At 37.1% G+C, this 24,698-nt stretch overlaps 1 protein-coding gene across 1 annotated transcript in view; it reads right to left on the bottom strand.

The window, feature by feature from the left end:
• Positions 1-24,698, bottom strand: part of CCDC141 (coiled-coil domain containing 141) — a 181,576-nt gene that overhangs the window by 120,831 nt on the left and 36,047 nt on the right. Inside the window, exons 5-7 of the mRNA XM_031678303.2 lie at positions 12,350-12,541; positions 8,760-8,868; positions 1,905-2,158 (exon numbers count right to left, since the gene is read on the bottom strand). Of these exons, the coding sequence (XP_031534163.2) occupies positions 1,905-2,158; positions 8,760-8,868; positions 12,350-12,541 (555 nt within the window). The remainder of the gene's footprint in view (positions 1-1,904; positions 2,159-8,759; positions 8,869-12,349; positions 12,542-24,698) is intronic.

Consider the following 24,698-nt stretch of genomic DNA (forward strand, 5'->3'; position numbering starts at 1 on the left):
AACAAGATTACACTGTATAGCACAGGGAAATATACACAAAATGTTATGATAACTCACAGAGAAAAAAATGTGACAATGAGTGTGTATATGTCCATGAATGACTGAAAAATTGTGCTGAACACTGGAATTTGACACAACATTGTAAAATGATTATAAATCAATAAAAAATGTTAAAAAAAAACAGCTGTCTGATAAACAATGTTCTTGTCCTGAGCATTACTTCTCCTTTGTTATGCCAGAATCTTCAGTAAAAGACTACTGCATTGGGTAACAGCATTCTGGTTAATAAGCATGTGAAGGTCGGGTAGGGAGAAGAGACAAACTGGGGAGAGGCTACGGGTTGGCAGGCAAAACAGCAGAAGCAGGACAGCAGCTGGCAGAAGTCAAGGTAGACGGCTGAAGTGGAGGTGGGCTGGAAAGTATATAGTGACTTGGAGAAGGAGGTGACAAAAAGCATGCAGACTATATGTCTGCAAGTATCTGCACTTGGGGGTCTGCTCTATGCCATCTCCTCAGAGAGATCTTCTATGATTCCTTTTCTGATTAAAAGTAGATCAACACAAGTAAAAATTCACTGCCCTAGGTGACTTTCTTTATAGCACTTATCATTGTTCATTTGTTTATCATATGTCTTTCTCATCACACTAGAATAGTGGTTTTCATCTAGGGGCAAGTTTACCCCCCAAGGGACATTTAGAAATGTGTGGAGACATTTTTAATCATCACAACTGGAGTATGTTCTACTGGCATCTAGTGGGTAGAGGCCAGGAATGCTTCTGGACACCCTAGAGTGCCCAGGACAGTCTCCCAAAACCAATTACCTAGCACCAAATGTCAATAGAACTAAAGTTGAGAAGATGCTTTAGAAGAAAAATTCCTAGAGGAAAAGGACTTTATCTTTTGTGTTGTAATTCCCAGTCCTTATAATATAACCTGGTACATAGTAAGTACTCAGTAAGTATTAGTTGAAAGGTTGATCATCATTTAAGTCCTCATTTTTTCCAGCTTGAAATAAGAATCAGTTTCTCTTGGACTCATATTTGCTACCATCTGTATGTTGATCTCTCCAGTTGGATCAGAGCAATAATATAAAACACATGAAAAGGCCCATTTTCTATGCATCCAGACCAGGAGACCACCTACATCATCTCTCCCTGAAAATTCTCTCTGTTTAATTTGTACAGATTAAAGCATGATTGGGGCAGTCAGAAATACAGCAATAAGTATCCTACACGTTGGAGTTGGGGGTTTGCAAAGAGAGTTCTAACCACTCTTTCCCTCAAGTGAGATTGGGACAGAAGGAATGCATAGCAAGCACACGGACAACTGATCAGAGCTGGGCCCACAATCTGGGTAACAAGCTGTAACAAGCCTGCAAACTCATCAACCTCCCACCCCAAAGCCCTTGAACCACTGTGCATCCAGCCATAGGCCAAAGTCAAATTTCTCCATTGGCACCAGACTACTCTTCTAAGAACATTATTTCTGTTTGGGGCTGATAGACTTTTTCACTGACATTAGCAGCAATCTGCAACCATTCAGCACTATCATGTCTCTGCAACATTAAAGAAAATTGCAATGAATATTTCAGACTTTCAAAGTAATGCCCCTAGAAGCAGTGACTTGGAAGGAAGTGAGAAAAAGAATCCAGTAACAGAACACAGTCATTTTCAAATCTGCTCATGGGTATTCTCCCATTTAAAAAAAATCAGTATTATAATGAGAAGAAATAAAAATTTTTGTTTTTATATTACTTCCTTGGGAAAACAACATGGTAGTTTGGATCAGAGATCAAAGAATTGGACCATGATGACTGAGAAACTGTCCTAGAAAACAGTCTGTCCACATAATAAGCAAGCTTCACGAGTCAAGGTCAGGACCCCATTAATGTCCCTTTGGGTTACCTGACTTTCTTGTTGGTCCCACTGACATATCTGCAGAACCTGACTCAGTTCCTGCCGCTGTTGCTTCAGGTACTTGTCTAGTTGCCGTCTCCTGTCTTGCAGAAGTTCAAGAAGGCTGTCGATCTTCAGGCAGCTGTTATGAGCTCCCTGAACCATCTCAGGATTTACATTAGGTCCATCACATTTGAATTTTTCTATGAAGTCAGTGAGTTGTTGACTTTTGTTTAAGAGAGCTAGAGATCGTTCTAAGAGTTCTAGAAGAGAATTAGAAAAAGGAATAGTGAGATGAGCAAGCATTTATAGAGTAAAATGTGGGCTCTTCATATAATTTAAAATATATGTAACTTTCATATGAATTCAAATGTGTAAACATAAAACACCTACAATACAACTGGTTGAATACCTCACCCTAATAATTGCTATGGCACTGACTGCTGAACGGTAGGACGCTGAATTTCAACAACAGCGTAATTCAGTGCGAGGAGTTGAAAGACCAGGGGGTTTGGGTACTGGTTCAGCTGGTTTTCAGTGGTGTGATGCTGGCTGAGCTGCCTACCCTCCGTGGAGCATTCTGCATCCCGAGGTGGCTGGACTAAATCTGAGGTTTAAAGGATATTGCCTGCAGTGACTAAACAAAAACTCAGTAAATGTGCTGGCCAGGTGCCAGGGACGATGGCAATGCAGAATATGTGTGCTCAGTCTCACAGGATCAGCTGTCACCCAGTTCTGACCAACTGTGGACATGAGGGAATATGGGTTCAGTATTGATGTGGCTTCCAATTTTTTAAGGAATTATGAACATAGATTTTTATGTGAAAGCTTCTGATTTTTAAATGTTTTGTAATTTGCATTTTTAATTAAAAAATACTTAAGGATAAACAAAACATGGCTCTTTGCCAAATAAGCCACCAGTCTGTGCTCTCTGAAGTAAACAGCATTACAGGTTTGGGCAACATCTTGTAGAAATGGGAGTTCAAGCCTGAACATTGAAGGACCACTAGGAAGGGTGTGGAAAGGGGGAGTTGAGACTAACACTCTGACGAGCAACCTCACTTGGGGATCAATTGGAGGAGCAGTTGGGAAACTATCCACTCCCCATAAGCCAGAAACCTAGGAGTCATCCATGACGCATCCCTCTCCCTAACCCCATCAATATCAAGACCTGTCTATTTCACCCTCTATCTCCTGCATCTGTATACTTTTCTCTACCCCCACTACAGAAAGCATCATCTGTTTCCTGGACTGGTGCAGTCACCTCTTAATTGCATCTCCTCTCCAATCCATTTCATCCATTCTCCATGTATTAGCCAGGAAGATTGTTTCTAAACACACTATGTCACACACACACACACACACACACACACACACACACACACACACACAAAACAATGGCTTCCCATTGTTCTAGAATTAAGGACAGACCCCTTAACATGATTTCTGGTCTAGCATGATCTGGTCCCTATGTTTCCTTTCAGATCGTCTCAATCTCTTTATCTCCAACCATATCTTCTTTAAATACCTCACACATGCTGTACACCTTCCTGCCTCAGAACTTTTCACTGTGTTCTCTGCCAGGGACATCATTCTCCTCAATCCCTTCCTTCTACACCTTTATTCTACTCATATTTCAGGTCTTAGTCAATTGTCAATTTCCTCAAAAGACAAACCAGACTTGACCAAATCCTCCTATCAAGTGTTCTTACACCACAATGTTCCTCTCATTCACAGCTCTTATCACAGCTATAGTTCTACATTTACATGTTGGGTTAGTTGACTAACATCTGTCTTTGCCACTAGGCTCCAATGCAATATGAGAACAGAGACCATGACTGTATTCCCAGCACTTAGCATAGTGACTGGCACAGGAGAGACATTCAGTAAGTTCTGTAAGATGCTAGAATGAAATCAAATGATTAAAAGAGGGGGGAGAATTAGGAGAGCTATAGATGCTAGAGATCAGCAGTCCTCTAGGGATGTAAAAAAGAGATGTTGGGAAGACTTGGGGTTCTGTGATGGGTAAGTAATAGAAACAGAAGCCCAGTTACCAGGTTGAGAAGTGGGAAGATAGTGATGAAGTCAGCAAGAAAGGACAATCTTTGAGACATTTGTTGTTAGAAGGGAAAAAAAAAAGGATAGACTATTAGCAGGGTTAAATAAACTTTTTATTTTTAGGATGGGAGAACTTTAAAGAATCCAAAGAGTAAATACATCACTCTACTAGAAATGGACTAATCAGTGCTAAAAGCCACACATTCTGATTAGTTGCTCAGTGTTCTTTCCACTGTGCTATGGCACTCTACTTTAGCATCCTAGCATTCAGCAGTGAACCACACAGCAATGAGGTGGCTGTGGCAGTTGGGCCAACTGTCTCTTTTAATTGACATCTTATTTTGAGAGCTGGAAGAAAGACTGAGATAAGTGAAGATACTGTAAAGAGATATTTTAAGATAAAAAGGAAAGAATTTGAAATAGTTTATGCCACATGGCCTAGATTTGTCCAATAAAGTACTAGGTGGTATTATCTGCTCAGCGTGGAAAAGGTGAAATTAGGCGCAATGGGCAGTTTGGTTAGCAGTTAATAATACAAAGAAACAAACAACAAAAACAACCACAGACTTGAAGCAGGACAGGGGATTGGATAATTCAAACAGAAGAAGAAAAGTCAGGGAGAACATTAAAATTAAAGTAGATCTCTTAAATGGAGACATAGAAGCAAACATGAACAAGATGGGAGGGACAGGGGCAGAAAAAACCTATCTATTTAGAAAAAAATCTTATGTGGAAGGGAAAGGAAGAGCAGAAAATGAGGTGAAAGCAGGCTATAGAAGCCCTTTCCCATCAAACTGAAGAGTTTTGATTTGTATAGTATTCTGAAGTATAGTTGGTTTACAATGTTTTGTTAATTTCTGGTTTACAGCATAGTGATTCAGTTATACATATAGATTTGCATAGTTTTAATCAGTATGACTGATCCTCCATATATAGGCATATGTATTTCCTTTGTATTGAAGAGTTTGTTAGGACATTGCAAATAATTACACACACACATACACACACACACACAAACACACACACACACAGGAAGTATGGGCAGGCGGCAGGTCTCCACATAGTATTTCTTCCTGTCATTAACTAGTGACATCATATGGTAATTTCCTTTCTCTTTCTGGCTTACTTCATTTAGAATGACTATCTCTAGGTCCATCCATGTTGCTACAAATGGCATTATTTTATTCTTTTTTATGGCTGAGTAGTATTCCATTGTATAAATATACCACAACTTCCTTATCCAGTTACCTGTCAATGGACATTTAGATTGTTTCCATGTCCTGGCTATTGTAAATAGTGCTGTTATGAACATTGGGGTGCATGTATCTTTTCTAATTAGAGTTCCCTCCAGATAAATGCTCAAGAGTGGGATTGCTGGATCACACAGTAAGTTTATTTTTAGTTTTTAAAAGAATCTCCATACTGTTTTCCATAATGGCTGCACCAAACTACAACATGATGTTCTTAACCTCATTCAATGGGCATTTTCAAGAATACACAAAAGTAGAGAAAATAGTATAACAGATCCCAATGGACCTATATCTAAACTACATTTAAAATATATATAACATTTAAGAAAAAGTAATTAAATGATTGCTTCTGCAAGGAAGTTTCTTAGATATTATGTTCATGTTAATAAAGCCACTGCAAAAACTGGCAGGTATGACTGTGATCCTCCAGAACTTGCAATTTTCTCTTCCTAACGTGCCTGCCTTGCTTATTGCTCACCTTTGCCTCATGCTACTGTGTCTTACATTGGAATTATATACAAATAACACTTAACAAACATACTTTGAGTCGACTGCTATCTAAGCCCAAGAGATTCAGAGATGTACTAGTCCCAGTCTTCTAGGATCTTACAATCTTGTGATGAGGACAAAGAGGGAAATGAATTATGACTACACAGAGTGCTGGGTGGTGTAAAAGAGGGACCCACAAGATGCACAGAGAGAATTCACCAATATATGTGTACATGCCTCATCAAACTGTAGGCTTACTGAGGACAAGGGCCAATACATGATTCTGATTTTCTCAGCTGGCATGGGTTCAGAAAATACTGCTTAATTATACATAGTTGAAATGAGGGCAACCAGAATGGTAAGTAATCTAGAAACCACATTTGCTGGAAAAGACTTTAACTAGGCATGTTTCACCCAAAGGAGAGAAGACTGGAGAGAACATGTTACTCCTCAACTATTTCAATTACTGTCATGTAGAAGAGGGGACAAATTAATTCTGTAACTTTCCAGAGGGCAAAAACTTCAACCCATTCATTCTGGTTCTGACCTCCAAAATGCTATAGAGTAAGTCTTACATGCAACAGAGCCTTAGCATTGCTGAAGAAGGAAAAAGTACAAGTTTTGAAATAGAGTAAGTATTAGGGATAAGTTTGCTTACAGTTTTCCCAGTTACATTAGCTTTTTCATCCTAACATCATTCACAATCTGTGCTACTCACTGATCAGCATCTCAGAACCTTATTATAATTGCTAGTTGCAGTTACAGCTGTAATTAATTTTGTTAAATTTAAAGACAACATTGCTATGGTCTGAATGTTTGCCCCTCTAAAACTTACATGCTGAAATCCTAATACCCAGTGTGAAGGTAATAGGAGGTGGGGTTCTGGAGAGGTGGTCAGGCCGTAAGGATGAAGCCCTCATGAATGCGATTAGTGTTCTTATAAAAGAGACCTCACAGAGCTTCCCAACCCATTCCCCTGAGTGAGTGAGGACATAATGAGAAGTCTGAAACCTAGAAGGGGGCCCTCATCCAACCACACTGTAACCCTGATCTCAGACGTCCAGCCTCCAGAACTGGCAGGAATAAATTTCCGTTGTTTATAAGCCACTTCATTTATGGCATTTTGTTACAGCAACCTGAACAGACTAAGACAGATATGAAGTACTTAACTGAAAATCAGAGTTTTGTCCTTTAATATGCATTTCAGATCAGTTCATCTTAATCATATCCCATTGAATCTGTTGTTTAATAAATTTCATCAACTCCCATTTTATAACCACAAAGCCCTTGGGTGCATAAACAGGGAGCCTGATATCCTTACTGGAGTCTCCTGTAATCCCTGTGCTTCAAGTATCACACAGAGGGGGCACAAAAATGTCATGATAAACATGCCATCAGGATGGAAGAATGTTTTGTCATCACAAAAGTAAACCATGTTTCCTGTCTTCAGCTAGCATTGTTATCCAACTTTGCAGATTAAGAGGAGGCCCAATGGACTCTCAAAGCCTACCCTTGAAAGGCAGGGCTCTGGTCCCACCATCAGCTGGATGCCAGGGTGCTGCAGGCTAAGACCTCCAAACAAAGCAGCATGTGCCCAGGAAAACTGGCCCACTGAGCCACAGAGCCTAGGACCTGAAGGAGCCAACATAAACAGCAGCAAAACAGCATTAAGGCTACTCCCCCTGCCAGCTCCATCCCCAATAATTTATGGAAAAGTTCCTACTTCCACAACCCCCACCCCTAGTCCCTTCGGAAAATGCTTTCATCTGATTGCCTCAGTACCGAACCTCTTCCACAAAAACATCAGTCACTATCAGGTTTCAGGAGGTAAAATTGCTGCGTCATGATCATGTTGGTTGGATGAAGACTGAATTGAGACCAGAGAACCATCTCAGTGGCATGGACTCGATTCACTTTCCAAGTCTCCTAAGGGGAATTTCATGTCATTCTGTTTACCCTCTTTGGACCCAGCTAGATTGCTGCACTGTAAAAACTGGGGCAGGCTGCTGCTCTAATGCGGATACTTTTGACACTGTATATAGTCCCTGTGAGCGATAGGTCCTACAGACTAATCATCAGGTAAAATTATATGTACACATGTGGTAGGATCTCATAAAGTGTACACAGGAAAGACTGAGTCCTTTAATCTTTGAGTTTTAGAAAAATAATGATCTATTATCTAGGGTCCTTTGAAGGGTGATAGAAACACAAAATCTATTTGTGCTTTTAAAAACACCTTTGCCCCTGCCCCTACAACCTGGCTTGTGAAGTGAGAAGTTGAGTTAGGACTGTGACAAGTGAATTCAGGAAGCCATCCACTTGTACTCAGCTCTCTTGGGCAGCAATAATTAGAAGAACTCGCTAGGAAGAAAAGAAGTCATTGCTCCTGTCTATTTATCTAACCTGCTTCCACAGAAAAAGTTACAGTAAACAGTTGCTCTTCCATAAATGCCTTCCCTATTACAGTCCTGGCCCATCCCAAATTCTAGTGGAAAACGCCCACCATACAAATTGTTGGTTAACGACTAGACAACCTTTATTATAGTTGTTTCAGAAGGAGTTGAAGATAATTTTGTATAGTGTATTACTAGATTTTTATCTGGAAGAAGTTCACTACTTTTAGAAACTGCAATAGTGAAAGGAAATTTCCTTATCCAGAACTGTTATTTAAAGGCTGAAGTTCATTTGCTGACCCTTAGAAGGAACAGATACTGGATTCAATCATTTATTCAACCAAGAAATATTTCATGAGGACCCACCATGTGCCGGCACCTCACTAGATGCGGAGGATAGAAGGATGAGCAAGGTGGAAATGGTCCCTCCCCAGGAACTAAGATCCAGCAGACTGAATAACTGAATCTCCCAGAGGCTCTTCTTCTACTGCCCCGAGAATCATTTACAACTAGATCTTCCTTCCAGATGATGACGAAAATTAAGGCTCTATTTAACCTGATTTGGAACTAGTTGAGGTTTACATAATCAGAAAAATTAAAAAGATACTGTCATACATGAACATCCTTATATTAAAATCTTTAAAAGCTTAGGTTAGAACAGACATATTTCTTGCCTTTGGTATGACGCTCATGAAGCTGAAGAAGTGATTTTAACGACTCAACACTCTCGAACTCCTGAGTGTTCTGGAGGAAATCTTCCGCTTGGTCTATTTTAATGGCAAACTGCAACAGACATACAGGGGAAAGACATTTGAAAAAATAAAAACCAATGTGCCACTTTCAGTTATTTGTAAATGTTTTGCATGAATGAATGGCTCAGCCGACTACGTAGGTTTGTGTGTTTGTATGATGATGTGTGTGTGTGATGTGTGCTGGCTCACGTGTTTGTATGAGGGTGTGTTTGCATGTAGTTAGTCTACAAAGTGCCAAGATAAGAACTTTCTTCCTGTTCCTTTGCATTCTCTTCATATCCAGAAATATGTTATGTACGCTGAAATAAACCAATTTGTCTACTGTTCTAATGTCTATTGAAATTTTCAATGAAAATTATGTTTCAATTATTTGTATGTAACAAATACAGCCACTGTCAACATTCTAAAGCAGTTTGTCAAAGAATAACCAAAGTCTGCTAAAAAAAAAAAAACAACAAAAGTTTGGCTAAACAGTACCTACATAATTATTAGTAAATTTAACTTAAAAACCCATTTAGGTTGAAATATAGTTGTTTTTTCCTATATTATTAGACCTAGAACTGAAAAACATAAGTTTCAAAATAATACATAGTCTAATCCCATTTCTACACTTGATTTTAACCAAAGGGCCAAGAAGCGATGCCTAATCCCGCTTCTTATACAAAGCAAATATATGTGTGTGTGTGTGTGTGTGTGTGTGTGTGTGTGTGTGTGTGTGTGTGTGTGTGTGTGTGTGTATTAGTATAGAAAGTGATCCAAAAGATACATAGCAAAGGGTTACCTTTATGAGAAGGAATGGGATTAAGGATAGGTGAGGGGTGGTAAACTGTTAGCTTTTAAATCTATAACTTGTAACTTTGTTAACTTTGTTTGCATTTTTAATCAATGATTTTATGTACTTTTATATAAATATAAATGAAATCAGATCCAGCAAGAAGGAAAAAACGGAAAGTTTCTCCTCTGTTTCAAAAACAAAAGGAACAGCAATTTTACACCCTAAATGGTGAGGAACATGACAAGTCTCTCTTTTTTGTGTTTCTCCATTGACTAGGACGTATGAACAGGAGATGTTTTAAGTGATGACAAAATTCTCAGGGGAATAATCTTAGAAGCAAATTTTAGAAAAGGGCAAAATATTTGGTTATGCTAGTACAGTATATCCATAGCAGTAGACAAATAACTAGGGTTCAAAGGTAATTATTATCATTTATAAAAGCATTTTAATCAACATGTTCACCTTTGGATAAGGAATAGAATAAATTTATAAAATACTAGTGAGAAAGACAAAAAAGCCTGTCACCATGCTTGTCCTCTTTTTCAAGTTTTATCCACACCCTCATCTTTGGATTCAGTAATATTTAATATTTTATGTGACTGTTTGATTAACAAGATCTACTGTGTTTTGATTATTACAATAGCCATATAAAATCCAGTTTTAAAGGCATGGGATCATGAGAGGGAAACTGATGAGCACATCTTCTTTTGAAAGGCAGAGAAGGTGTCCACCATCCTGTTAGAACAACCAGATGGACACAAGCCACCGTCGCTTGGGGACAGTGTCCCTAAAAAGCGCAGTGTTTGAGAAGAGAATACCCTATCTGATGGTGAAGACCGTGAGCCTGAAGCCATCTTGTACTACCAACCATGCAGTAAGAAGCCATTCTGTATTTCTAAAGAACTCCTGCATGCACGTGGTTGAAAAGGGGATCCAATCTACACATTTACATCTCTAATTAATTCCATTTCTAACAGCTGATTTTAAGAACATTCTTTGAAGAGAAACTTCAAAGAGAAAAAAACCAAAACAAAACCCCGGTAGGTGATTTGTTTTTTCCCTGTAGAACATTACAAGAAGTTTTGAAGTCACTGTGCAACTTATATCTGTATTTCAACTTGTTTGACATTAAAAAAAAAACAAACCAACCAACAAACAATACTTCACTCAGAAAAAGCTTCCCTAGGGTTCTATTAACTTTTATCTTGTGGATATTTTCCATTCCCCAATTTTCTTCTTTGGACAGTTTGTACAGGATAGAAGTGGCAACAGAGGGACACTTTTCAAAGACCCTATCCTTAATATCACCTCCATCATTTTTTAAATCACTTATGAAGATTGCTTTGGCATATACAAGGGAAAGGGAAGATCACGCAGGAGTTTGTCTTCAGCTAAGTATGAAGTGGTCCACAAAGTTGGAAGCAGGATAATATAAGAAACAATTCACTTTTTCACTAGGAATCAGACTGCTGGGTTGAACTACAAGTTGACTTACATTTCCTTTTACTTCATGCAGTATCTGGAAGTCATTTCTGATCACATGGAAAATAACCTAGCATTAATGTTCCTACACAGTGAAGAACAAATATTGGGCTTAATGTTTGAAAAAAGACAACTTCCGGTGCTCAAATGAGCTGAATTTCAAGGGTAGTTGACACCCACACCCCATCTACTAAGATGAAAGGAATTAGATGCATCTATAACTCGATGCCTGTAGGTGTATTTCACCTGGTTTATTTCTTCTCAGGAAAGAAAATTGTGTGTGGAACTTTTTCCCAAAATGATGTGTAAAATGAATTGTGAGCTGGATTTCAGTGCTCAAACTGAAAAACAAACCCTGAAAGTTACAATAAGGTTTTTGCTCCTCCTTTTAACTTTTAAATGAGTTTATGATGCATGAGATTGTCTACCCCAATTTTAATGTTCTATTACTAATCTTCTTTCCTTCATTATTTTGGATTTCAGTCCTGAATTTTCAGTTTGGAAATGTCGTATTTTTCAAAGCAAGTGCTTTATCATGATGAAGCAGCGCGCCCACACCAAAGGCATGGACTGCCACTTGACAGAGAAAAAAGTGAGATTTCCCATAACTATCTTACACTAAATATAACACCTCTTTTGATAATGTTCTTTGAGTCTCACATTTTGAAATTGGGTTCCTCAAAAAAAATTGCAGAATTCAAGAAAAATCATAGGGGGAAATGACCGCCTTAGGCCCAGGATTTTGTCTTTCCCTTATATTTTAATGAGCTCAAACTATGAAAATTCGTCTATAGGCCTTAGGAAAGCACTCTGTAAAGTGCTACGCTTATAAGGTAAACATTCTATCGAATATTCTGCAATTGCTTTTCATAAGCAGCAGATTAAATTGTGCCCTCCAACTTCCAGTTAACAAGAACACATTAGACCAGAATTTCCTAGTAATCCTATAACCAGGGGTAATTATATCACTATTTTCTAGAGGGGGAAATATATCATAATGACTTATGAGTAAGAATTCCCATTTTTATTTACTATTTATCAATTTTAATGAACTGTACTTAGTTTTTGTTTGAAGGCCTACATTTAAAATATTAACAATTTTATTTTTTGACAATCAAAAATTGAATGTATATATCTTGGTTATTCTGACATTTTTGAACTGATTGCAACGTCTATTTGTGGAAATAAAACATTTTTAGGAGTGCTATCCATTTGCTCTAAAGTGGAGAAGGGAGAAGTTTTTTAAAACACAAACCTCCAAGGCATTTTCAAAAAATTCAGAGGTCAACCTGAGAAGCTCCCTTCTTCTCTCAAGCATGGAGACCAGGGCTGCCCATGCTTCGCCCAGCGTTTCGGCCATGGCATCATAGACCTGACTCTGATCCTTGTTCTCTTCAGCCACCTTGTCTGCTTCCTGCAAGAGTTCCCACACTCGGTCTTCCAAAGCCTACGTCCAGGAAAGAAAAAGCACAAGGCAGAGTGTCACTCAATGTAAAACTTGGGATCATATCTTAAACCCATGGAGTTTTGAAATTATATGTGGTCTAGGAAAATCTAGAAAAGAACTCATAAACATAAACTGCTATGCAGGCAGGTAGATCAAGCAAGCGGGAGGAGCAATGGAGACTAGTAAACTGGGGAGCATGGTGAGGCTAAAGGCACCCACATTTAAACATTGTTCAAACACCGTAGAGATTTATCAGAAATGCGCAACTACATTCCCAGGGGTACAGAATACCGTTATGACTTCACACTTCAGAAAAAGAAAACTGGAATACAACTAGAAAGGAGTAATCATGAAAAAAAAAATGAGACATAAACTCAGTAAAACTTATTTATTCTAAATAATTGTTATTGTTAATATGCTTGTGAAGCTTAATGTAAATGTTAAGAGTAAATTCTTGAAAATCAACAGTCATGATGTAAAAATCTATCATTTTTGTTGACTGAACAAATTATGGAAGATGAAGGGGATCATGTTCTTACAATATTAACTCACATGGGGACAGGAGGAGGAGCCCATAGATTCTGTTTCATTCTTGATATTGGCACCAAAATAAAGGCACAATATTTAATATAACAGATTGAAAATAACATGAATAAATTATAAAATGTCAGCAGAAGAGGAAACTAAACATGTGCAAAATACAACAAAGAAGACAAAAGTAAAAAGAACATATTTATTAGGACGCATACAAAAAACCCAATACATACAGATAGGAATATGATTAAACATCAGTTAACATCAAAAAAATGGATGAGTTGGGAGGGTATTGCTCAAGTGGTACAGTGCTTGTCTAGCATGAATGAGGTCCTGGGTTCAATCCCCAGCTCCTCCTCTGAAAATAATTAATTAAACCTCCCCCTGCTTTAAAAAAAAACAAACTTTTATTGTAAAATTATTATAAACCGATAAAAAATGTTTAAAAAAATGGATGAGTTAACTTTTTAAATTAAAAAACGAACATTATCAGATTAAGGGAAAAAATTAAACTAATTTATGTTTGTTAGAGTCACCCCTCAAATAAAAAGACATAACATTTGAAAATAGAGAGGAGATATATCAGGCAAGACAAACAAAAATAAAGGAGAACTAGCAATATAAATCTCAGACAAATTAGAAATCAAAGCAAAAATCACTGAAGATTAAAAAAATTACTTTATATTGATAAACAGCACAATCCACAGGGAAAATAAGGCAGTCATGACATTTATATTTATGACACTGAAGTATTTAAAGTAGATATACCTAGTCAGATCACAATGCAATAAAAGTAGGAATAAACAACAAAAGGCCAGATGATAAAACAAATAGAAATTCTAAGAAAACAGTTTAAAAAATTATTCCTAGATTAAATGAAGAATTAAAAACTATAATTAAAGACCATTTAGGAAAAAATAGTGATAAAATAAAACAAAAATTAAAGGAGGATTAATCGATTAAATGCAAAATCAGAAATTAATAAATTAGAGAAAAATTTAAGAACTGAGTTTTTAAAAAAATTATTGAAAAGCCAAATGAAATATAAAAACATCTGACAGGTGGGATCAAGATGAAAGCAGAGGAAGGCCCTGAGCTCATGCCCTTGCACAGACAAACCAAAACTACGACTACTTAAAAAACAATTCTTTCTGAGAAAGATCTGAAGATGAATGGAACAGCTCTTCTACAATTAAGAATATTAAAAAAAAAAAAGAAGAAGCCCACATCAAGATGGGGGAGGATGCGGAGAGATAGTCAGCACCTATTCCCCACCCCCCTCATGCAGCAACCTACAAGTAGGAAGGGATATCACACTCAGCCAAAAAAAGGATGAAATGTTGCCATTTGCAACAACATGGATGGACTTTGAGGGTATTATGCTTGGTGAAGTAAGTCAGAGAAAGACAAATGCTGCATGATACCACTTATATGTGGAATCTAAAAAATACAGCAAGCTAGTGCATATAACAAAAAAGGAACAGATTCAGATACAGAAAACAAACTAGTGGTTACCAGTGGGGAGAGGGGTGGAGGAGGAGCAAGATAGGGATAGAGGATTAAGAAGTACTAGCTACACAGAAAATAAATAAGCTACAAGGATATGCAGCACAGGGAATACAGCCAATATTTTATACTAACTGTAAATGGAGTATAACCTTTAAAATTATGAATCAGTATGTGGTACATCTGAAGCTTATATAATATTGTAAATCAACTATATCTCAATAAAAAAAATAAAAAACATTTCCATCCATTTATTTTTAATCTATGTCTTTATATTCACACTGGGTTTCTTGTAGATAAAGCATAATTGGGTCTTTTTTTTTAAATTCACTCTAAGTCTCTGCTAAACTTGGGAGCAGGTGGACAGGGCAAGCAAAATTACCTCAAAGCTTTTCTACCCTTTTTTAAGTTGCCTTTTTCTTGTTTCAGTGTGCACTTGATTGCTATAAACCTCTGACTACTTTCCAAAGTTCTGACAATGTTGATTAAAACAGTTTTTGCTTGCTTTTTCAATGTTTTTTTAGAGGGATGGACCATTGGAGCTGTCTACTTTGCTATTTTAATTAATGAATGTCAGATTTTTATTGAATTATAGTTGACTTATAATATTTTTAGTTTCAAATATACAACATAGTGATTTGATAGATTTATGTATCACAAAATGATCTTCACTATGAGTTTGGTTAACCATCTGTCACCATACGAAATATTACAATATTATTAACTATATTCTTTATGCTGTACATTACATCCCTGTGACTTATTTATTTTAAAACTATAACTTTGTAACTCTTAATTCCCTTCACCTTTTTGCCCATCTCCCCACCTGCCTCCCTTCTGGCAACCACTGGTTTGTTTTCTGTATTTATGAGTCTATATCTGTTTTATTATGTTTGCTCTTTTGTTTGGTTTTTTAGATTCCACTTATAAGTGAAATCACAAAGCATTTGTCTTTCTCTATGTGACTGACTTCCCTTAGCATAATGCCTTCTAAATCCATCCATGTTTTCACAAATGGCAAGATTTCATTCTTTTTATGGCTTCATAATATTTCATCATATATATGCATATATATATCCCATATCTTTATCCATTCATCTATCACTGGACACTATCCAGTAGATTGCTTCCAATTCTTGACTATTGTAAATAACGCTGCAATATACACTGAGGTGCATGTTATGTTTATTGTTGCAATTACATAAAATAGACCTATTCTGAAGAAAAAGATCCTGCCATTTGCTGTACTAGAATAGTGAGCCAGAGCTTCTCCATTAGAATCCTAGAACACTTCCTTCCTTCCTTATACTTTCAAATTATATCCTAAGATACATCACACACCTTAATTGTATTATTGTTCCTAGCTATCTGCTGTTTCTCCCTGTAAAAGTACACTCTCATGCCTTCTAACATCGGACTTGTCCATGTGACTTGCTTAGACTAGTGAAACGTGAGCAGTTTTGTGTGCCATTCCTGAGAGGAAGGTTTATTAAACAATGAGTGATTCTACCATTTCTCTTTTCATAGAAGGGGCTGCTCCTTCAGCCTGGATCTTAAAATAAATAAGGCATGCAAAATTGAACTGTAATTACCACGCACCCAACACATAGTGTCAGAAATACTACCCGTTCCTGTAAGCCACTGCTGCTGGGGGTTTGCCTGTTACCCTAGCACGGCCAGACAGATTCACAAATGTAAAATCATTTGTTATGACTCATACATCCGAGGTTCTCTCATATTTAATAAAAAAGGAAGATAAAATTCATAATTCAACAAAACAAAAAATCTAGACCAGAGCCTGATAATTTCATAGCTAACTCAAAAGGTATCTCAGGCAGAGTGTGTTGAACATGCCAGTGAACTCTTCAGAGAGATCCACTGAATGAGTGCTTGCTCTGTTCTCTTTGGTATTTAGGCTAAACCACACAAATGATTGTCTAAATTGCCAGGATGAAAAATAAAAATAAAAAATAATTTGCCAGGACAGCTAGAGCAAATGCGAATACTTTCTTATCTATTTGAGAGCATAGTATCTGGGTATTTTTTTTTCATGTGACAAGCTTTAGATTATCTTGAGGGCTGGCTAATTCTGCATTGTTCATGTTTTTTCACTTTATACTATCTGTCATTGAAATGGAGTATCATGGCCTCAGTTTCTACTTATGATGGGTATTAGCTCAATAATTACACTAGGAGTTTTAAATTCCAAGATATCTTGTTCATATGACAAAGACTGCTCTAAGAAATGAATGTAGAAAAACTTGATAATTCCATGGCAGACAAGCCAAGGAGAAGAAAAAATAACAGGCAATGAATTCATTCTAGAGCAAAGCAAGTGAACACTTTAACTTTCAATGAAATGTCTCAAGATAGACAAAGAGGTGGTCAGATAAATGTGAAAGTTTGCTTCTTCTATACCTAGTAAGTTTGTCTTTGGAAGTATTTTTTAGCCTTATTAAACACATATAAAATAATTCCTATTAAATACTGTTCTTTTCCCACTGAAGCAACACTTTATAAATCAGTAAGAGGCTTTAGGGACAAGCAGCTTAAAGGACTACAATTCTGGTTTCCAGTGTCTCTTTGGGCTTTCCCATGACCTTCAGTATGAACTGCAAAGTATTCTATTCACTGTAATCCCAAAGTCAGAATATTCTTGTAGAATCCTCTGAGTTTAATTTCATACAAATTACACTTGGGATTTTCTCCAAGAAAGCCAGTAGACATCTGCTTTGAGGACTGGCAGAAAACTATGTGCTCCAAATTCTCTCGGAATTTAGATCATTCTTGGGGTGCTGGGATCAGCGGCCAAGTACAGTTCAATGTTCCCCTAACAAACAAACACCGTCTGAAATACTGGGGGAGAGGACTCAAACAGGGTGAACCAGGCAGGATTCACAGAACTGGGATATTTCTTAACCAGTCCAAAACCTGGATAATGACCAGCTGAAGTATATTTCTGTAAGATTCCCATAATGAAACATGATCTGTACCCAAAGCCAAATTCCACCGTCCAGGTTTCTGATGTATAGTACTTAGGTCTCTGTGATACTTCTTCCCCAGCCTTGATAAAGGTGTTAGGAAGGCCACACAATTCTTTTAATGTTTTCCAACTTTCTATGGTTGCCCATGTACCATGTCATCCAATTGGCCAGGCCTTCCCTTCTGAAACTGGTGCTCACTCATATCCTGCCATAGAAAAATACTCTTCTATTTTAATGCCCATTGCTGAGCCCCCAAGGAGACTACCTCTTTCTTCCCTCTTCCCCTCAAGGAGCAGGATGTACCGCTTAAGTAGCTTGAAACACAAACGCCAAGTAATGTACTAATGGAGAGAGCTAGAGGGCATACTACCCATGCATGTTAATGATAATGATTTCAAATCAAGGAGACACAAGAGACCTGAGTGCTGTCTCCCTCATATTTACAGCTCCAGCATCTATCATGTGGAGGCATTTCTAGTTGTCACAACATGTTTGTGTAGTTTGTGGGGGAGGGGTTTGATGAAGGATTGTCCCAACAAACAGTAACCCTACTGAGAAAACACTGAATGCCCTGCAAAGAGTAGGGGCTCAATAAATGTTTGCGGTAGAAAGTGTGGGTTCTCCCTAAGAGGTCTAAGAGGTTTCATTTATTTTCTCTTGAAAATCATTTCATTTTATTTCACAGGCTATTAGAGGAGAGTTTAGAGGCCAGCTGTCCCAATCTGACGTCCACTTTAGAAAATGTCTAACAAATCCACAGCACAGCACCCATTCTACAGTGACAGGGCTCCTTTACTTTCGAAGCAAAGCCTTCCATTGTTACTAGAAAAAAATTTCTTAGACAAGACCAAATTTTGCCTCCTTATCCCCCAGACTGCCACATCACCAGCTTTCCCATGATAGAAAACGACTCACGACAACCCACAAGTCTTCTGTCTCTCTTACTTCTTATCTAGACATGAAGAGTTCTTTTTAAAATGTCATAGGATTTATGTACTGTGGAAATTAAAACCAGGCAACCTCAGGGGGTGTAATTCTGAACACTTAAAGTGAGCCTGTGCTGCTCCCACTGCAAATTGGCTCTCTCAGTTGCTTTTTGCTATAGATGAACCTCTTATCTAACTGGAGAGAAGAAGCTGTTCCAGGTTGAAGACTAGCAAAAACCATGAGGTAAAATGAAAAATCAGTATCTGAAAGCATACCTACAAGAGGAGAAATCTCATTTTGGCATGTCTTATTTATTAATGCACTAATAATAATACAATATAAATAATAATACTTGTATAATATATTACAGTTTAAAAATTTGTGTTATCTCCATAGTACTTAAAGCATCCTCAATCAACAGGGATCAATAGAAAGTATTTCCCTTGAATGGAAAAAGTACTCTTTATCCTCCATTAAAGCTAAAACCAAACCATCATTTGTTCAAATACGGTAATACCCTCAATGACTCTTACGATTCAGAGAGGATAACATCTAATGGAACCTGAAGTTACTCAAGGATGTAGTCACTCATCCATGCTTTCACCCATTCAGCAAGAATTTTTCAAGCATCTCTTAATCAAATGGTACAAATTGTAACAGATATGAAAAATTGGGGGGGCATCTAGTTTTGATTGTATTGTTTTTCTTTCTTTGATGCTTCAGCTTTTTATTAATACCCATCTACTTCTCAATTCACTTCTGAACACATGCACACACTTAAAATCATATAGTATAGATCAGAGATCAGAAAATAATGGCCCGCAGTCCAAGTCCAACCTGCCATCCATTTTTATATGGTCTACAAACTAAGAATGAGTTTTACATTTTTTAGGTGTTAGAAAACAAAATTTTTAAAAATACTATTTCTTGACACGTAAAAATTACAGAAAATTCAAATTTCAATGTGTCAAATAAATTTTTATTGATGCACAACCATGCCCAATTGTTTACGTATTGTCTGTGCCTACTTTCACAATACAAAAGCAGAGTTTTAATAGTTCCAACTCAGTCATATGACCCACAAACCCTAAAATATTTACCACCTGATTTTTATCAGAAAAGATTTGCTGACCTCTGATATAGACAGTTAAATGCTGTGCTGTTTTTCTGCTTAACATTATGAATTCTTTCCTTTTCAGCATTTTATAGAATTATTATTTTTAGTGGCTGTCTAATAGCCTATCAACAGGGAAGCTATAATTTATTTAAGTATTCCTCTACTGTTAACTATTAAATCTGATCTCAATTTTTAACTGTTGTGAGTCATACTGGGTTGATTCAATCCCAACAATCTCCTCATTTCATTTGAACTCTTCATCCTGTCATACAAATCTTTGTAGCTCTCTCTTATCTCCAAAAAACAAATTCCTAAGAGTAGAATGATTGGGTCAAGGCTCATCCCTCATTTTCAAGGCTCTTGATGCACTTGTTAAGTTATTCTCCAGAAAGTTTGTACCAACTGACTAGCACTATCACAGTATACTAAAATTGTCTTTTTATGTATCTGACTTCCTACTAACCCTGAGGACAGGGATTTTTTAAATTCCTAGTATGGAGCAGAGTGCAAGGCTCACAGAAGTACACAATAGATGCATAAGGAATAAGTAGCCTGGCCCATTTCCAGTACAGTAGAGCAGTGGTTCTTAATCTCGAGAACTTAGAAACTCAGATAACAAGTTTGTGGATTTCCAGTTTGAGAAACCACTAAAAAAGTCAAACTGCCTCTCCAGTGACATCAAATGAAAAATACAAGCGCAAGTGTAAGCTCTGAAATTTAGCAGCTTATATTGAATATTTTAAGATAATCATTAAAATTTTGAAATTATTTTAGGTGCTCATAGATCTGAGAATATATCTCTGAACTCCCAGGGATCTGGGAGGCACAGCTGAGAAACAATGTGACACAGGAAGTAGGGTACTAAGTGGGGCCTGGGGGGCACCTAACTGTTGACTGTGCAGCTCCAGTGAGAGCACACTGCACCAGAGATGCTCTATACTGACAACTTGTGTATTCAATACATTCTGGCCAACAAGAAACCACTTCTGCCTGTCCAGCCTTGTGGTTGCACTGTTTGGGGAAGGTAAGAAGAGGGGAGAAGTTACAGGTGGAAAAAACACAAAGTTCAACCAAAAAGATCGGGAGAGGATATTTAAAGAGGGGAGAGATGTGCTGGATAGCAAAACACCTGGAAATCAGGAAACCTCAAGAACAAGGCAGAAATGACGGGATTAACAGAGCCAGGAAGGTGAAAGTCATTCCAAAGTTTCATGCAAGAAAGTTGAAGGTTGAGGACAGGGTAATGGATGGTGTGAAGCTCCCAGGAAGCATCATAAACACAGCAAAATGATACGTCTCACAAACATACAGAGTAGTTGACATTCTTCTTGTGGAATCACAATAGCTATGAAGTACATGCTGCCAGGAAACATGAGTGAACAGTTGAGCAATTACTCAGATAATCTGACTGATGCATTTAGTCGCACCTGGTAAGTGAGATAAAGAACTTTTTTTTTGCTCAGTGCTTATTTCTGGATTATTTCAACTGTCTACTTTAACATTTCTTGTGGAAATTTAAAAATTTACTTCTCACAAGAGGAAACAAAGTTTGCTCATCAAGAAAATTTTGAGGTAATACCCTGTCTTTCATGTATAAAGATGATGTTTTCCAACGAACAAAAAATCGTGTACATTGAGGTATTTTTCCACTGGTGGAGATGAATTTGCCTCTAGTGGCCACATTACACAATAATCATGTTTTCTTTGTGACACAAGGTATGCAGTATAACACAGTGATTAAGACACAGAAGCTGGGGTCCACAGTCTGGCTTCATGTAGCAGCTCTGCACATTTTATAAGTTACTTTTTCTCATTAAGTCTTGGTCTATTACAAAATGGGAACAACAATAATATCTATTTTATAAGGTTTTATGAAAATTAAATGAAGTAATGATGGAAACTCCTAGCATAGTGCCTGGTATACAGTAAGCATTCAATAGTGTTAGCTATTATTTTAATTATATTTATGGGTACTTACTTACTAGTTTTATTATTGTGTATTTATAAAAACACTGGAAGGAGAACACACTGAGGTCCTTGAAGGAATAAACAAAATGATTTCATATCCCTACTAAGAAATGAAAAGCTATTTCTGATTTGAAGTGGCTATCGTGACATGCCAGTCATGATAGCCTGCAATAACAGTATCAGAACTGATAAAAGTTCAAAACATAGCATATTTAAATATGAGTCCAAATAACAGTAATCCACTTTTAATGAACATGTATATTAGAACATATTTTAGGAAGAATTATTCTTTCAGAAAAATTCTCAATTGCTCATTTTGTCCTTAAATTTTACACTAATTCCCTATGGTGAAATGATTACTTTTTTTTAATGTACGAAAGCAATTGTATCACATATGCAGATAGGATAGATAGTAAAAACATTTACTACTTAATATTGAACGTAGAAAAGTAATAAGCTTGACAAAGTTCTATGTTTTGTAAAGTTCAAATTCTTAGCATTTTTGGGCTTCATGGTAAATCCAATTGTTTTGTCAAATTGGGTCTATTAGTTTCTAAAATCCATGTTTAAATAAGAATGGGATGTTACATTCTGGGATTTGTAGTTCCCTTGGGCTAAAGACTGTATGAATGACTAGGAAGATGTCAACATACTCCTTTTTATGCATCTCTGGGGCATCCATCACTAAACCAGAATAAACATGTGAAAGCAAACATGTTCTGTCATTATCACAACCACACTGCCAATGCTGATATAAAATATATTCTAAATCAACGTTTATAGTCGTCTCCTGCTATTTCTTCTAATGCCAGTAACTGTCCTGACAAATTTATTTCAAAACTCACCACACAATGCATACTACTGACCAATTTTTAAGAATAATAGCCAGTTGCTGATGGGTGAACTGTGTGTTTATCTACAAATATAACAGTCTTTGAATCAATAGATATTATAGTTTACTGTCAATCTTATTCTAATTCTACTGCCAAGCATTTCAGTTATTAGTCATTACATTTCAGAGTCAGGATTAAGATATCATCTGAAATTTCTTTCCTACAAATGAGATCTGAATACAGATTTTCTGAAGTTTTCTTGAAACCACACCTTGTCTTCTCTATCAGGTAATCTAAAACACATCCTAAATAAAGAAGAGCATAAAATTTAGTTTTAAAAGCCACCAAATTTCTCTTAGCTTCTTGAGAGTTTTGAAATTACCAAACCTATGAAAATTCAGAGAATATTTTAGGGTGTTCTAGTCAACTCACCAACAGAACAGAACAAGAGCAAGTTAATCCCAAAGTAGGATGTATTTAGAGACTGCCTACATATTTTGTGTACCTGTGGAAAAAATAACAAGAAAAGAGTAATAGTGCAATGAACAAGCACGGTGCACTCTAATGAACTTCTGTTACCAGATTTAACAAATAATAATACAAGAGGTATGGAATGTTTGCTTCCCATCCCAACCCCTGCTTCAATATTGTGTGTGTTTCCTAATATAAGCTACTTCTCTCAGATACTTTGTACTTTCTAAACTTCCAGATGAGGCAACATCTCATTTCTGTCTTTTCTATAATACCAGTGAAAATACAATTCTACCAGCCACAAGGAAGCCAGACCAGCTATTGGCCCAGGTGTCAATTACCCAGTACAGCCATTGCTGCAGCTTTCCTCTCAGACAGCTCCAAGGCTGCCCTTGAGGTGTCTGTACCTGAAATAATGCCCTATGGCTTCCTTCCCTGTCTCTCTCCAATCAATTCCTTGGCCAGAATTCTCTCCAAATTTCCCTGGACAAAGGCCAGTTTGTTCACTTGAGCTTCACTGGCAGGTAACATTACTTGAGGAATCACTTAATTGTAATTTGTTGTTTGCATTTTATATGCATGGGGCATAGGAGGAGAGGAAAAAGAAAAGCAATTAAACAATGTGAATGCACCTTTGTTCAATGTTATTAGCTTCTAAATACTTTATATAAGAGGTTACTATAAGACAAACCTTCCTTTCTCTGAGAGGAAAACTGGGGGTTTTCACAAGAAACTGTTCGAACAGTATTCAATGCCCTCTCTGTAGGATACTGTAGGGGATGTCCATGTGCATCTAAGAGATTAGGTGACTTCTAGGGTTCTATCAAGTTCCATGGTTCTGGGATACAATAATCCATTAATTCACTTAGCATTTATTGAGTACCTATCACTTGCAAGGTACAGAGAGTAGCTGAAATCTAGAAATTTTGTGCATGAAATGTTTAACTTTGTTTTCTATCACATTTCATAACAGGAGTTAATATTAAACTTGGGGTTGGTGAGAGGCTTATAATATCCAAGATCCTACTAAAATACAAAAATAAAACCATTGTTTGTACTGTTGAGGAAATGCATTTTCTTCTCTCTTGATAGGGCATAATTTGTTTTTGCCATTGAAGACTGTACCTTTTCTTCCTTTCCTCACAAGCAAACACTTGAGAAATGAGAAAATTAAGTCACCATGGTGGACCTGCTGATTTTTTTCTTTTCTTTTTGCCAAAAGTACAGCCCTTTTCTTCTCTGTCAATAGAACCCTTCTTTCATGTGAGAAACCCACGATACATGACTTTAGGAAGGGCCAACACTGTTCCTTTACCATTGACAAGAGAAGGTGATGACATAGGGCTAGCTTATAAGAGTTACCCATCCCAGCTATGAATTGGTTCATTGGCTCAAGGATGAAAATGTGATTGATTCAAGGATGGATGATCCAAGCTCAGAAAAGCTGATTCCTCCAGAGTCCTTTCTGCAAGAGGTATCTGGAAAGACCAGAATTATTACGCTGGTAGGATGTGACCAGATGTAGCTGATAGGCCATGCTACCAGCCATGTTTGGGAGCTTATCCAAGAGATGGAGAGACAAAGCCTTGACAACATTACTGTGTTCCTGATCCAGCCATGCCTGATCCTTTCACTTACGTAAATCAACAAATTCAGCGATTTAGGTCACATTTTTCATGGCTTCTCCAAACTGAAATTACTTATTGAATATATGCAACAAATTAAAATCACATCTGTTTTTAAACTGAGAGTTAGATACTAACTACTATACATAAAATAAACAACAAGGTCCTACTGTATAGCACAGGGAACTATAT

Source organism: Vicugna pacos, chromosome 5 (genome assembly GCF_048564905.1).
Source record: "Vicugna pacos chromosome 5, VicPac4, whole genome shotgun sequence".
NCBI lineage: Eukaryota > Metazoa > Chordata > Mammalia > Artiodactyla > Camelidae > Vicugna > Vicugna pacos.